Source organism: Bufo gargarizans, chromosome 4, assembly GCF_014858855.1.
Source record: "Bufo gargarizans isolate SCDJY-AF-19 chromosome 4, ASM1485885v1, whole genome shotgun sequence".
NCBI lineage: Eukaryota > Metazoa > Chordata > Amphibia > Anura > Bufonidae > Bufo > Bufo gargarizans.
The window spans coordinates 257,392,792-257,408,110 of NC_058083.1; the positions used below are offsets into that span (position 1 = coordinate 257,392,792).

The 15,319-nt window shown below is 40.1% G+C and overlaps 1 protein-coding gene across 1 annotated transcript in view; it reads right to left on the reverse strand.

The window, feature by feature from the left end:
• Positions 1–6,949: 6,949 nt before the first annotated feature.
• The window catches only part of SIM1 (SIM bHLH transcription factor 1), a 94,027-nt gene continuing 85,657 nt past the window's right edge, over positions 6,950–15,319 (reverse strand). Inside the window, exons 11-12 of the mRNA XM_044290282.1 lie at positions 9,990–10,395; positions 6,950–9,235 (exon numbers count right to left, since the gene is read on the reverse strand). Coding sequence (XP_044146217.1) covers positions 8,517–9,235; positions 9,990–10,395 — 1,125 coding nt within the window. The 3' untranslated portion in view covers positions 6,950–8,516. The remainder of the gene's footprint in view (positions 9,236–9,989; positions 10,396–15,319) is intronic.

Here is a 15,319-nt window from a genome sequence, read left to right on the forward strand (position 1 = left end):
TTTGACCGAGTTGACTGGGAATTTATGCAGAAGGCACTTGGTCGTTTTGGCATACCCGCAACATTTATTACGGCGATTGTGTCATTATATTCCTTGCCGGGTGCTAGAGTGAGGGTGAACGGCACTCTCTCAGCACCGTTCTCCATAACCAATGGAACCCGTCAGGGGTGCCCGCTATCACCCTCGCTCTTTGTACTTGTTATGGAAACATTACTCCAAGCAATATGGGAACATCCTAATATACACGGGTTGAAACTACCAGACCCCTTGCCTCAACAACATGCGGCCGCCTTTGCGGACGACTTGTTGATCTTCATCACTAATCCCCTGGAAGCATTCCCGCATTTATTGGATGTATTTGACAAGTTTGGTGCGCTTTCTAATTTTAAAGTAAATTGCAAAAAAGTCTGAGGCTATGAATGTTTCGGCCCACCCCTCGGTAATTACCAAAATACAGGGACTTACCCCTTTTAAATGGCAGTCATCCTACCTCACTTACTTGGGAATAAAAATTCCCCGGGAACTTTTAAATACTTACAAAATTAACTTCCCCCCTATGGTAGCTAAAATTCAGAACCAGCTTGCGTCCCTAGCAGTCCCATATATCTCTTGGATGGGTCGAAAAAATCTTCTCAAGACTTTTATTATGCCTCAGCTACTATACAGGGAGTGCAGAATTATTAGGCAAGTTGTATTTTTGAGGATTAATTTTATTATTGAACAACAACCATGTTCTCAATGAACCCAAAAAACTCATTAATATCAAAGCTGAATATTTTTGGAAGTAGTTTTTAGTTTGTTTTTAGTTTTAGCTATTTTAGGGGGATATCTGTGTGTGCAGGTGACTATTACTGTACATAATTATTAGGCAACTTAACAAAAAACAAATATATACCCATTTCAATTATTTATTTTTACCAGTGAAACCAATATAACATCTCAACATTCACAAATATACATTTCTGACATTCAAAAACAAAACAAAAACAAATCAGTGACCAATATAGCCACCTTTCTTTGCAAGGACACTCAAAAGCCTGCCATCCATGGACTTTGTCAGTGTTTTGATCTGTTCACCATCAACATTGCGTGCAGCAGCAACCACAGCCTCCCAGACACTGTTCAGAGAGGTGTACTGTTTTCCCTCCTTGTAAATCTCACATTTGATGATGGACCACAGGTTCTCAATGGGGTTCAGATCAGGTGAACAAGGAGGCCATGTCATTAGATTTTCTTCTTTTATACCCTTTCTTGCCAGCCACGTTGTGGAGTACTTGGACGCGTGTGATGGAGCATTGTCCTGCATGAAAATCATGTTTTTCTTACCTTGCAGACTTCTTCCTGTACCACTGCTTGAAGAAGGTGTCTTCCAGAAACTGGCAGTAGGACTGGGAGTTGAGCTTGACTCCATCCTCAACCCAAAAAGGCCCCACAAGCTCATCTTTGATGATACCAGCCCAAACCAGTACTCCACCTCCACCTTGCTGGCGTCTGAGTCGGACTGGAGCTCTCTGCCCTTTACCAATGCAGCCATCTGGCCCATCAAGACTCACTCTCATTTCATCAGTCCATAAAACCTTAGAAAAATCAGTCTTGAGATATTTCTTGGCCCAGTCTTGACGTTTCAGCTTGTGTGTCTTGTTCAGTGGTGGTCGTCTTTCAGCCTCTCTTACCTTGGCCATGTCTCTGAGTATTGCACACCTTGTGCTTTTGGGCACTCCAGTGATGTTGCAGCTCTGAAATATGGCCAAACTGGTGGCAAGTGGCATCTTGGCAGCTGCACGCTTGACTTTTCTCAGTTCATGGGCAGTTATTTTGCGCCTTGGTTTTTCCACACGCTTCTTGCGACCCTGTTGACTATTTTGAATGAAACGCTTGATTGTTCGATGATCACGCTTCAGAATATTTGCAATTTTAAGAGTGCTGCATCCCTCTGCAAGATATCTCACTATTTTTGACTTTTCTGAGCCTGTCAAGTCCTTCTTTTGACCCATTTTGCCAAAGGAAAGGAAGTTGCCTAATAATTATGCACACCTGATATAGGGTGTTGATGTCATTAGACCACACCCCTTCTCATTACAGAGATGCACATCACCTAATATGCTTAATTGGTAGTAGGCTTTCGAGCCTATACAGCTTGGAGTAAGACAACATGCATAAAGAGGATGATGTGGTCAAAATACTCATTTGCCTAATAATTCTGCACGTAGTGTATGTCTTACAAATGCTCCCAATTTTCATCCCCAAGAGTTTCTTTCAATAAATCAAATCTTCCTTTTTCGAAATTCCTATGGAATAAGAAAAGAGCAAGATTGCCCTATGCTAGACTAGCTATGAGGAAGGAGCATGGTGGTTTTGGGCTTCCAGACCCGTATGTGTATAACAAGGTAATACTCATGAAGAGATGGCTCCAACTCAACTCCAAAAGCAAGCAAATGTATGGAGTAGATATGGAACTCATCTCTATGACTCCTCCTCAGTTAGCAGGATTATGGGGACTGAAAAAGAATATCCCTTCCTTTACTAACCCGATACTTCAGGGCATAGTAGTGATGATGCGCTCAGTAACAAATGATAGAGACATCCTGGGCTTGCCTTCGCCAGATTCCTTTCCTGTTGAGGCCGCAGTCCCTCAATGCGCCTCAGATTTGGAATAAATTTAGGGACCGGACTTGGGACACTTTTAATGCTGATATGGTTTGTAAGGATGGGGTACCTCAATCCCCAGATGTTGACACGATTACGTCAAATTTTCTGGAAAGGGCAAAACTATTGTCAACTTGTAAGACCCTTTATTCCAATAAACGGTTGATAGGTGAACTTACTTGGTTTGAAAAACTCTTAGCCAAGACAGGTCTGCCCAAGAAACTGGTCTCAATCCTCTACAATTCCCTTTTAACTGGGCAAAGTAAAAGTATACCTGCATATATAGCCCACTGGTCAAAAGAGTTAGGTAGAACGTTCACAGAAAGAGATATAGTAAGGGTGCATTCATGTTCACATGGGTTTTCGCGATGCGTTAGAATTCAGGAACATTCCTACAAGGTACTAACACATTGGTATAAAACCCTGCAACATTTATTTACAATAGGTCTTGCTGAGTCAGGAAATTGCTGGCGATGTGGGGAAGATTCAGGCACAATGAGTCATATTTTCTGGTTCTGTCCTAGAATTGTTGAATTCTGGCGTAAAGTGGCTACAAAAGGGTATTATAGGCAAACGATTGCTGCTGTCCCCTGAATCCGTTTTGCTATGGCTCCCCAACGATTCATGGTGCCCGAGCAAGAAGGATCTCGCGACACAACTAATCCAACTCGTGAGTTGGGAATTACGGAAACACCAGGGGTTTCTGAAGTTCTGGGCTCCCTGGAAAAAATATAGGACTCAAGCCCGTCCAGCTTGATTCCATGCTCTTCAATTTCTCTTGCCGATACTCTCAGTTTTTGTTTGCTGCAGGTTATTCATGTAAATTGGAGTCTTTAGTTCTCTTGTGTTCTATTGATGAACTCTATCAGTGGAATCAACTCTCATCCTGTTATTTCCACCATTACCTCCCTTCCCCCCCCTTCCCCCGTTTTTCCTGCGTGTCCCCTCTCTCCCCTACCTTCCCCTTCTTTTTGTCAGTACATATCCCTGCATGTTCTTTATGCCTGAGAACGAAGTGCAATCTTATATTGATATGTACAGTACAGTTACTGCCAGATGCAATAACTTAATGCACTATGTGTGAACTGTTATGTATATCTCATATATGTATACCGTCGACGGTTATTCATGGATGTTCACGCAAAACAGAATGTTCAACCTGATGCTGTATTATCTGTTTTCACTTTCAATAAAAAGAAATTTGAAAGAAGTAACAGAATCGACCAGCAATACTCCACGGCTGGAATTATTTGTGCCATTGCCTGGCACTGATGGTGCCTGGAGGCACTGCTCTAGAGAAATATATGTTAATAATACACAATTTTTGTCACATCTTTATATCTAAAGAATTAGCTCATATATTACTTAGAGTCATATGAATCCATACCACCAGGATCTTCCAATATCACCATTGACATGATGCTTTAAAATTAATTAAAATGAATGCTGTAGATTGTATATGTTATGAACTCATGTTTAAAAAGTAACTGTTTTTTAATAAATTAATAGTACAGGTGAATACAATGAACTTTGTAATATATCTTACCAGAGAAAGATGATTCCTTCTCCTATTAGGGTCCTTTCCCCTAAATGTCAATTCACTTAGATAGGTCTTCAGTGAAGACCATTGAAGAAGGGCTGCCTGCTTAATGAAGGATCAGATTACATAAAAGTCTATGGAGAGGGGAGGGGCTGCTGAAGCCACAAGGCAGAAATATTGAGATACTTGTGATTTGCTGTCTTATTTCCCTGCTGGATTCACACCTAAACTGCTCTGTTCTGTTGTGTAACATGCCTACGTTACTCTCTCTCTCTCTCTCTCTCTCTCTCTCTCTCTCTACATCTGAAGGTGTGCTAAAGGCAGTGAGCAGGTATTCCTCTTTATCCTTATTATATAGATATTCCTTGTTATATAAATAGTGTTAGATAGGTAATAGACCAACAGACAGAGATAGATAGATAGATAGATAGATAGATATGAGATAGTTAGATAGATAGATATCAGATAGATAGATAGATAGATAGATAGACAGACAATGAGCTAGATAGGTTTGATATTAGATAGAGAGATAGCTAGATAGATCCCCACCCTGGATGTGTCCCCATCCCCCAACCCTACCCAATTATTCCCCACTTGCTTTGGCAATGCTAAAATGTATTTAGTCCTGCCAATAAAGCTGCTCTGATTTGATTGATAGATAGATAGATAGATAGATAGATAGATATTTGAACAAAACTGTACATGTATTTTTTTGTTTATCACTCGTGTGCAATATTAGCACCAATAATCGCAGACAGAAAGACAGAAAACACAATATAAGTATTTTTAACTATATTTTAAACCAAAAAAAGATCTTCACATAATAAATACATTTTATGCACAATTAAATTGAAATTGACCTCAGAAAGCTATTTACAATATAAATAATTATAAATGGGAACAATTTGCAAGATATGTTGACAGTTTTGCAATGTTTCCTACATGAAATTCCAAAAGGATAGTTCAAGTTACAGATAATATTATACAATGTCACTAGAAATATACATTGCAAGGCATGTCTGATCAGACATTTGAGGCTGAGCATCGGACCTCATAGATTTTTCAATGTTATTTAAGGGCACCAGATAATACCTATCATAACTGGCCTTCATCTTCTAATAATCAGACAGCACTCTATTCACAACATAAACACACCTTTGATTTTAAAGTGCAGTCTCCACTGTTTTGGAGAAAACATTTATATCGTTTTAAACTGTAATAAAAATGTATGTAATTTTTTTTTTCCGCAACGGTTTTTGTCTCCAGAAAAGGAATATACATATATAACATGATGTTGTCAGCAATGAAAAAGATACATAATAACATAGAATAAACACATTTCTATGTTGGAAGGTGCATCATAAAATATTATAATATAATAAAACTATGCACGTTATTTGTTTTATCCGAAAGGCAAATATTTGTAATATTTTGTTTACAATAAGTCAACCTTATACCATTAGTATTGTAGGTAGTATTTTTATACCCTGGAAAGCTGAGATTGATATTAATAACTAGGCCCATAAACATAGTGGAAGATTTTTATATTTGAATACAATATACACTGCATAATGTATATATGGGTTCTACTACAATGAATGGAAAAAATATATTTTGTTTTCTCATGGATTGATTAATGCATCTTATCAACATCTTATTTTGCAGTATCCTATAGTAAGAAGGTTCTTTTTTTTTTTTTAACACATGCGGTACTCTAAAAACAAACCACGAACCGTATTCCTCCCTATAGAATATAAATGCAATACCAATTACTATGCACCCTATTCATACATTTGTTGCAGATGTGCATAGTAACTCAAGCCCAATAAATCAACCCATATCATTTCTCTGAAATGGCACAGGGAGTCTGTTTGTAATGATGGAGTCTGTTTGCATCTTATGTTGCCTGTAGTTCGAGCAGCACAAACCTCCTGAAAGGTTCCTTTTATATAAAAAAAAAACCTGAATAATAGTTATTAGTCAGTTCACATTAGTATTGATTTTATCTTTTATTCATTTTTGTAAAGCTGATCTAATCTAAGTAACAAAATTGCATCAGCTGCAATGGTTTAATCCATCTTTGGTGACCAGTTGTATTTATATCACCCACAGGAAGGAAACTGCACTGGATACTGTAGCTCCATCAACACAACTCTCAGTCAGAAAAAAAAAAAGGAACCTTAAGAAGCTTGAGCCTAGCCTAACAGTGATAGTAATTATGCAGACTGTTCTGTGTAATCATTGCTTAGTTCAGGGAAATTTACTTTTGGAAGTCCATTGAAGATGAATGATATACAGGGTGGGCCATTTATATGGATACACCTTAATAAAATGGGAATGGTTGGTGATATTAACTTCCTGTTTGTGGCACATTAGTATATGCTGTGAAGATACGAGATGTGCAGCACCTGAATCTACGGATACTGGAAGCCTGTGCTAGCATTTCTCCTGTGGTGTTTCTATCAGTGTGTGAAGAGTGGGAGAAGAGGGTTGCATTGACAATCCAACACAATGGGCAGCACATTGAACATATTTTATAAGTGGTCATAAACTTGTAAATAACTCATGAAAGAATAAAGTTACGTTAAAACCAAGCGCACCATTGTTTTCCTTGTGAAATTCCCAATAAGTTTGATGTGTCACATGACCCTCTTCCTATTGAAAAAACAAAAGTTGGATTCAAAATGGCCGACTTCAAAATGGCCGCCATGGTCACCACCCTTCTTGAAAAGTTTTCCCCCTCACATAAACTAATGTGCCACAAGCAGGAAGTTAATATCACCAACAATTACCATTTTATTAAGGTGTATCCATATAAATGGCCCACCCTGTATAGTTGATGGACCCTTCTATATGCAATCCTAGAATGACCTAGATTTTCTGTCCACATGCTGCAATGGAAACTGATGTAGCAGATGTTCAAATCATGTAGTCAACTTCCCCAAACTAGTTAATAAGATTGTTCTTAAACTAAAGCTATTATTTTTCATGAAACTTTAATATTACAAGTATAACTGCCAGGTCCATCAATCTGCTGTGTTGAAAGATATGAACTGTTTTCATGAAAAATCATATAGAATATATTTCAAGCTAGAAGAAATTGAAGTTATAAATTGGAACCAACCTTTTGGAGAACTTATGGAAATTAAATAAAACATTTGAATAACAAAAATGCCAGATAAATATTCCAATACTTATAGTAACAACCTAAAATCTAGTGGTGAACCCTATTTACCAATAATGGAAACAAATATAATTTGTCTCTTTTATGATTTCTTGTAAAAGTTATACTGCAATATATGAATTCCATGCATACAACTGTGTGATATTTGTACTCAGGATAATGTGGTTGTTGAAAACAATGTAATTCAAATAAAAGAAATTTGCTGAATTTTTAGAGTAGCAGAAGTAGCTTGGTTGATAAGATATATTAGAGATGCAAATACTCTTAAAATTAGGAAATCCAGGATATATATAAAAAAAAAAGGCAATAAACATATCTTGGTTGTGTTAACTTATAATAGGTTAATATATATTCATTCTGGGCACTGACTGAGTTACTATAATGTGATTAAGGGGTTGTTGAAACTAGCAATGTGTATATAGTATATGTGAAAAGTGCTCTTCAAGTAACTAGAAGACAGAAAATGTAATGCAGGTTAAACAAAGGTATTACTGTGCTGAAAAGTAAGTAATTCTGGTTTTGCCATCACAGACATACAAAAATGTGTGCATTTGTGCCTGTGTATGCATAAAGTTGTACATTCAACTTTTGCTTCAAGTCCTATATGCATAGTTTCAGGGATTTTTCTTTATTTTTTATTTCACCTATTTTTTTATTTTATTTCTTAAAATGTTTTTATTTACATGCAAGTGTAATTAGCAAAATGTTTTAGCCTATAACACTGTATAGCAAAAAGTACTGTGTTAGCCAGAAGAAACTATGTGATGTTAAATGTGTTTGCGCTAAAAAAGACAAAAGCATTATACCAGTAATACCTTTATTGGCTAACAGAAATAATTTTGTCTTTTTTATGCAAAAGTATTTAACATCACAGAGCCTGTAACACTGAAATTCCTGTACTTTGTTTTGCAAGACTGCACAACTGGTTACCATAGACATGTGATATGTAAAGTAAAAGTCCTCTGAGCTTCATTATTTCAGCCAAAATGTCATACTAAATTTTACAAATACAAAAGCCAAGCCTAGTCTCCCCTGCTGTTATATCCAGTGTGCCGTAATTCATAAGATGCTGGCAATAATGACATGAAAAATGTTTTTTTTTTTCTCTGTAAAGGGTACAAAGCATAAGATGCATCATATTAAATATCAACTCCCATTTGTAATTATTACTGATGTACCCTTGTGCACTTGTGCTGGGTCCTGTTGCATTCGTAAATGAGAAGTCACATCAAAATGGGATCCACTGCAGCCCAGTGAATAGTTTCTGATAGATTCCGTATCATATAGGTGCTCAAGAGCATATCCAGTAAATGTGTAAGCATGTTTATCAAAATAAGGACGGTGGGCATTGTAGTAGTTTGGTGAGGTGGAATGGTCCACTGTTTGTTGAGGAGACACATTTGTATGTAAATAGTCCTTAGTTACTCCAGCTTTAGAAATTCTCTCCGAATTTGGACTGCTGATCCTGGATAGGGTGGTAGGGCTGTTTTCATATTCATTGTCTCTTGGACTCAACATTTTACCATCCCTTTGCTGTAGATGGTCACAAGGAGAGGTATTCGAGGCAGCTGGGCCACGACACACAACTCCAGTTAACTGGGATTGTTGGTAATTGACAAAGCAAATAGAATTTCTTTTTGCTGCTCCGTTGATAGGAGTTAGTTGATCTGGACTAGGCTTATGTAGCTGTAACCTATTTTCCTCTTCTTTTATCATTTGTTGAGTTGCACGGATTAGTGTTTCAATTTTACTTGGTTCATGATGACTATTTTGATATTGCTCAGAACGATAACGATCCCCTGATTCACTTGCAGAACCAGGATCAGGAGAACTGACAACACTGTCTTCATCCCAATGATTTCTTCCTGAATAAGGAAGAGAAGCAACAGTCAGTTCTGTAACATTTCATAAAGTCTTTATAACTAATATTTTGTGTATCAAATACAACAGCAAGGAAACCCAACGTAATTCATACTTAATAAAGTGTACCTCCAGTTATAAATGTAAATAGATTTGCTGCAGTATTTACTATAACCTTTAACTTTAGCTTGTAGATCATTAGAAGCACCCATGCTGCACATTCCTACAAGGGACAGTAAAGCTCCAGCAGCAGAGCTCTGTGCTTTGTCTCCAAGGCATTCATAACCAGAAGTAAGCCTCATTGTACTGCTGCTGTTGCAATCAATATGAGCTTTGCGGCAGAGACTTCCTACCATCTACAGATTCCTAGAAGAAAATATACAAAAGTCTGCTGTCGAAACTACTCAATTCCAGGAGGGTGCTGTTAGAGCTTAGAAGGGAGTTAAGGTTTATAGTAAGCACTGCAGCAAATTATTTTACATATATGACTGGAGGTACATTCTAATATAGGGTCACTTAATAATATATTTCTGTTCTATATAATATGTCACAAATAGTTCCAAAATTGAAGAAAAAAATCTGAAATAAATATTAATAATATGTATTATTTTCCAAGTAAGGAAGCCACTAGCAATATATTCTATTGAAAAGTAAGCATGTTTTATTTTAACATTTTAAATGCTTCTTTAGGTTAATATTGTATGTTATTCTATTACATCTGTATGTTAACTTTCATCCAAATAAAGTAAATTTCCTTACCATGCACTCTGTGAACAGAAGTTATATGTGGCACTGAGTTCTCATATCCATCTCTGCTTTCAGGAGATGACTTGGGCACAGTAAGGGTTGATCGAGAACCCCACCAATTCTCTCTTCCAGCTTGTGGACTTCCTAGAAAGTATCTACCAGCTTCACATCTGCCACTTTCACAAGACTGACTATGATGATGCCTTTCATCACTAAATCTTGAATGGTCAAGGGTAAATCCAAAACACAAAGCACTTCGATCAGGATACTGTCTATATGCACATGAGGCATCATGTTGCTGGGAGTTTGGCCTTTCTACTGGGTCTAGAAGTTGTGGTGAAGCTGTGTCTGTTAATGGACTGCCACCCCATTGACTGTCATGATCTGATTCTGATCTCTCCGTGTGGAATCCAGAATACTGCAAAATACAAATACATTTCTAAATATTAAACCATACCATGTAATTTGTAATTTTTTTTCAGTAGAAAAAGTGGATTCTTGAACAGAAACTGAACAAACATCAGGACTTTATTATAGTAACTGGCATCTGTTTGGCTCTGCTTGGGTCAGTTATGTGCCGAGTTGGGCGAACCTGGTTTGGGGTTTAAGTGAATTACTTGATGGATTCCATTCTCATGGAATCCATAACATAATTCAATGCTGGCATGCCGTCACAACACAAGTGTATGGCCAGCAGAACAGAACCCTAGGAGCTGGGCATACACTTATATTATGCGACAAGCCGGCATTGAATTACGTGATGGATTCTGTGAGAACGTAATCCATCATGTAATTCACTTAAACCCAGAACTCGAACCTGCAGGTTCAATCAACTGTAATTATTTTCATTGTTTTGCTCCTATATCAAATCAGAACAGAAATAAAAAGCACAAGTGTGAAAGAGGCCTAAATCATATCTCATGTAAACCCATCTCTTTAATCAATGTAGAAGGCGTAAGCGCAACTGTTGAACATGCAGCACATAAAGTATGTAAGCCATGGGTGTCAAACATGAATATCTTTGCGGCCCGGCAGTCTAGTATCTCTGAACATGAGCGCGCTGCTATCGGCGCGCTCATGTTCTCTCAGCAGCACAGGGAGAAGGAAGCTGTCCTCCCTCCCCCTGTGCTGCTGCCGCTGCCACCGATGAGAAGAGAGGGGGGGGGGAGGGGCGGGTGCACTGCACCACCAATGAGGAGAGAGGGGCGGAGGAGGGGCGGGCGCACTGAGCCACCAATGATAGGACTATTTCCATTTCCCACACAGAGCGGCGCCCAGCGATGTCTCAGCACTCACCATTAGTCCTGGACGCCGCTCCGTTCGCCCACAGTGCACCATTACTGTCTCCTCTCCTGCTCCACATACTGCTGATTACTATCGGAGCGATGGGAGGAGACATCAGCTTCACTAGTGGGCGTTCCTTCTCCCTGCGCTGCGATTGGACAGCGCTACAGCCAGGAAGAAGGAACGCCCACTAGTGAAGCTGATGTCTATTCCCATCGCTCCGATAGTAATCAGCAGCATGTGGAACAGGAGAGGAGACAGTAATGGAGCACTGCAGGCGAACGGAGCGGCGCCCAGGACTAATGGTGAGTGCTGAGACATCGCTGGGCGCCACTCTGTGTGGCCTGATAGTGAAAGTCAGTCTTTAACACAATACAGGAGGCGGGTGCCGGCAGCAGAATCGCATTGCCGGCACCCTGCCGCTGACAGGGAGCTGCGATCAGAGGCAGTTAACCCCTTAGGTGCTGCACCTGAGGGGTTACCGGCTGATCTGCCAGTACCAGCCTCCTGTATAAAGGGGTAATTTATCATTGGTGGTGCAGTGTGCCCCCCCCCCTCAACCCCCAATCCCATTAAAATCATTGGTGGCACAGTGCGCCAGCCCCTCTCAACCCCCCCCCCAGTATTAAAATCATTGGTGGCAGTGGCCACAGGGACCTCTCCCCTCCCCCTCATTGGTGGTGCAGTGGCAGCTTCTGATCGGAGCCCCAGCTGTGTAAGCCTGGGGCTCCGATCAGTTACCATGGCAGCCAGGACGCTACAGAAGCCCTGGTTGCCATGGTAACATCCCTGATGCTGTGTGCACAAGGCACAGAGCAGCAGGGACAGTGTGAAGTCCTATTCACCCTGATAGAGCTGAATAGGACAAGGGATGAAATATCCCAGTTTCTCGCCCCTAAGGCTACTTTCACACTTGCGTTCAGAGCAGATCCGTCTGAGACGGATCCGCTCATATAATGCAGACGGTGGATCCGTTCAGAACGGATCCGTCTGCATGATATTGTAAAAAAATATATATGTATTCTGCGCATGCGCAGTGAATGTCTGACCGCTTCCTTGCTCAGACATCTCCACTGCGCCTGCGCGATGATGCCATAGTGCTCCGAGGAACAGGCGCAGTGGAGATGTCTGAGCAGGGAAGCTGTCAGACATTCACTGCGCATGCGCCGAATACAGGCGCTCACAAGGAGGATCGCATTCAGGAGGAGATGGGCGGGCTGGAGGGACACGCTGGGCGGCGGCAGTTTCTGAAGGTAGACGGAGCCTCTAGGTGCTAATGGCGCCCCCATAGCACCTAGAGGCTCATTAGCATATTAATAAAAGTTCTTTTTTTAGCAAAACGGCTGCCCCAAAAGCAATTATATTAGGATGGTTGGGCAGAGCAGACACTAGCGGATCGCTAGTGTCTGACAGCTAAATATGTGAAACCGAAGTGGTAGAAACCCTTTAACTCCACTCTGCTAATAGCCTGTACCAATGTGAAATGCAGGGCAGGAGCTCCATAACACATCACTCCCTTGCCTGTGCCCACTCTGCTAAAGCCTAACATAGACCATCAATTCCAGGCTTTAGGACAGCAGAGCTGATACAGGCAGGAGGAGCAATGTATGCTCTGGCCAGTACAGCGCTCAGTGCAGCCACAGGGGAATCCATATGCCTATACACAGTGGATAATGGATTCTAAAGCACAATAGGCACCTGAAATTTTGTTGCCTATTTCACTAGAAAAAGTAAAAAAAATAAAGTATATAACTAAAAATTTACCCGAAATTTTAGACACTGTTTTAACAATTCTACCATGTGAAAAGTAAGAAATAACACTGCATTATCAGGGATTATACAAACAGCACTTAAATTCTTGATACTAATGTGTACCTCAAGAAAATGCCACAGATGTCTTATACTCTGGCCAGATGGTGGCTATTAAATCACTTTTATCTTATGGTTTTCTGAAGTAAACCTGAAAGTTAAAATATGTTTTTGCATTGACTATTATAGCCTTACACAGATGGAAGAAGCCCTCGCTACAGTAACATAATATAACCATAAAAATAAAATACAAAATGTGATCTTATTGAACATAACTAAAGTGCGGTATTAGAAAATGTCAGAAAACTAAAGGCACATGGCTCAGTGAATATGTATGCCCAGCAACTACACTTTTCATTTTCAGAATACATTTTTATGCAATCACATATTTGGTAGACCAGTATAGGGTTGTTGCAATAGCAAAATTTTGATTCGATTTTGATACCATTAAAAAGTATTGCGACTCGATACCATTCGATACCACGTGAAGAAAACGCCAAAAAAAGCCATGTGGATTCCGTATTTAAAAAAAATTTGAATCGTGCAGCTTTTAGTTATTTTTTATTTTGTTCCTGCGTCCACCGCATAGGAGTTTTTTTTTATATTTTAATAGTTGGATTTTTCGGATGTGGCGATATGTGATATGTTTATTTATTTATTGTTTATATATTTTATATGTAAAATTGGGAAAGGGAGTGATTTATACTTAATAATTTGGTGGCGTTTTTTTTACTTTTTTTTTTTTTTTACTGTTTATTTAATAACTATTTCCCCCATGGTAACCAATCGGAGCCCCAGGATTACACTGCTGGGGCTCCGATCAGAAGCTGCCACTGCCACCAATGAGGAGGGGACCCTGTGGCCACTGCCACCAATGATTTTAATACGGGGGGTTAGGGGGCGCACTGCGCCACATATGATTTCAATACTGGGGGGGGCGCACTGCGCCACCAATGATATTTAATCTTTAATACAGGTGCCAGCAGCAGAATCACATAGCTGGGAGCTGCGATCAGTGGCAGTAAACCCCTTAGGTGCCGCACCTGAAGGGTTAACTGACGGTGATCGCGGCTATGTGATTCTGCTGCCGGCACCTGTATTAAAGATTAAATATCATTGGTGGCGCAGTGCGCCCCCCAGTATTGAAATCATTGGTGGCGCAGTGCGCCCCCTCAACCCTCCGTGTTAAAATCATTGGTGGCAGTGGCCACAGGGTCCCCTCCTCATTGGTGGCAGTGGCAGCTTCTGATCGGAGCCCCAGCAGTTACCTCCGATCAGTTACCATGGCAGCTAGGACGCTACTGAAGCCCTGGCTGCCATGGTAAGCTCCCTTCTGCTGTGTGCACAGAGCACAGGCTGGCTGTCAATTAAAAGCAAAGAGGCAGGGAAAGGGGGCATGGTTATCTTGACTTGAAGCGAGGAGGCCGCTGCCCCCTTGACTTTGAACTCTGCTGGTACATAGCGCATGCAGGGGATTGAAGTTCGTTTTTCAAGATTTTGGTGCATCTGGCCGTAGGAAGAAAAGGATCTTTAGAAACATACTGCTGCCTACTTTAAGGTAATGCTGGTGGTTTGGGAGGTGTTTTTTAGGTGATAGGTTCCTTTTAACTTTCATTCGTGGTGCAGGGCGACCACCCCTCCTCCGTCACTCTTTCTTCTAATTGGCAGCAGCGGCACAGGGGGGAGGGAGAGGGTGACTCAATCTCCACAGTGCTGCTGAGGGAACATGAGCGAGCGAGCTATCATACATGGAATGCTGGTGATTAATGAACTGGACCACCCACTGGACTCATAGGGCTTTAAGGAGCAGAAGTTTAGATCAATGAGATAATCGTTAGTTACATTTTTTACTACAAAACTATAGATTAATCTGCTCAGCTCCTTCTGCTCTATAACATGCTGCCTACAAATTGGACTGCATTTTTTATGTGACAGGTTCCCTTTAATTGTATAAAGTAAAAGCATAGAAATGTCTGGGTAATAGCAATCCACCATGAAAATTTAAACTGACATTAGAGAAAAGATTACCATGAATATCTTGCTAAATGTAATTTATGTAATGATTGAAGGTGACATTTGTGGTATATCAGAATATTAATATGAAGTCACAACCTTTGGAAATGAGTATCACATAAAACATATGCTTGAAGTAGAGAACAGTTTATTAAAGACTTCTGAAGACATAGTAAGCCTTGTGTAATTATTCCTATAAATGTTTTAAACAAATTGGAACACAAATTCAGAGGCAA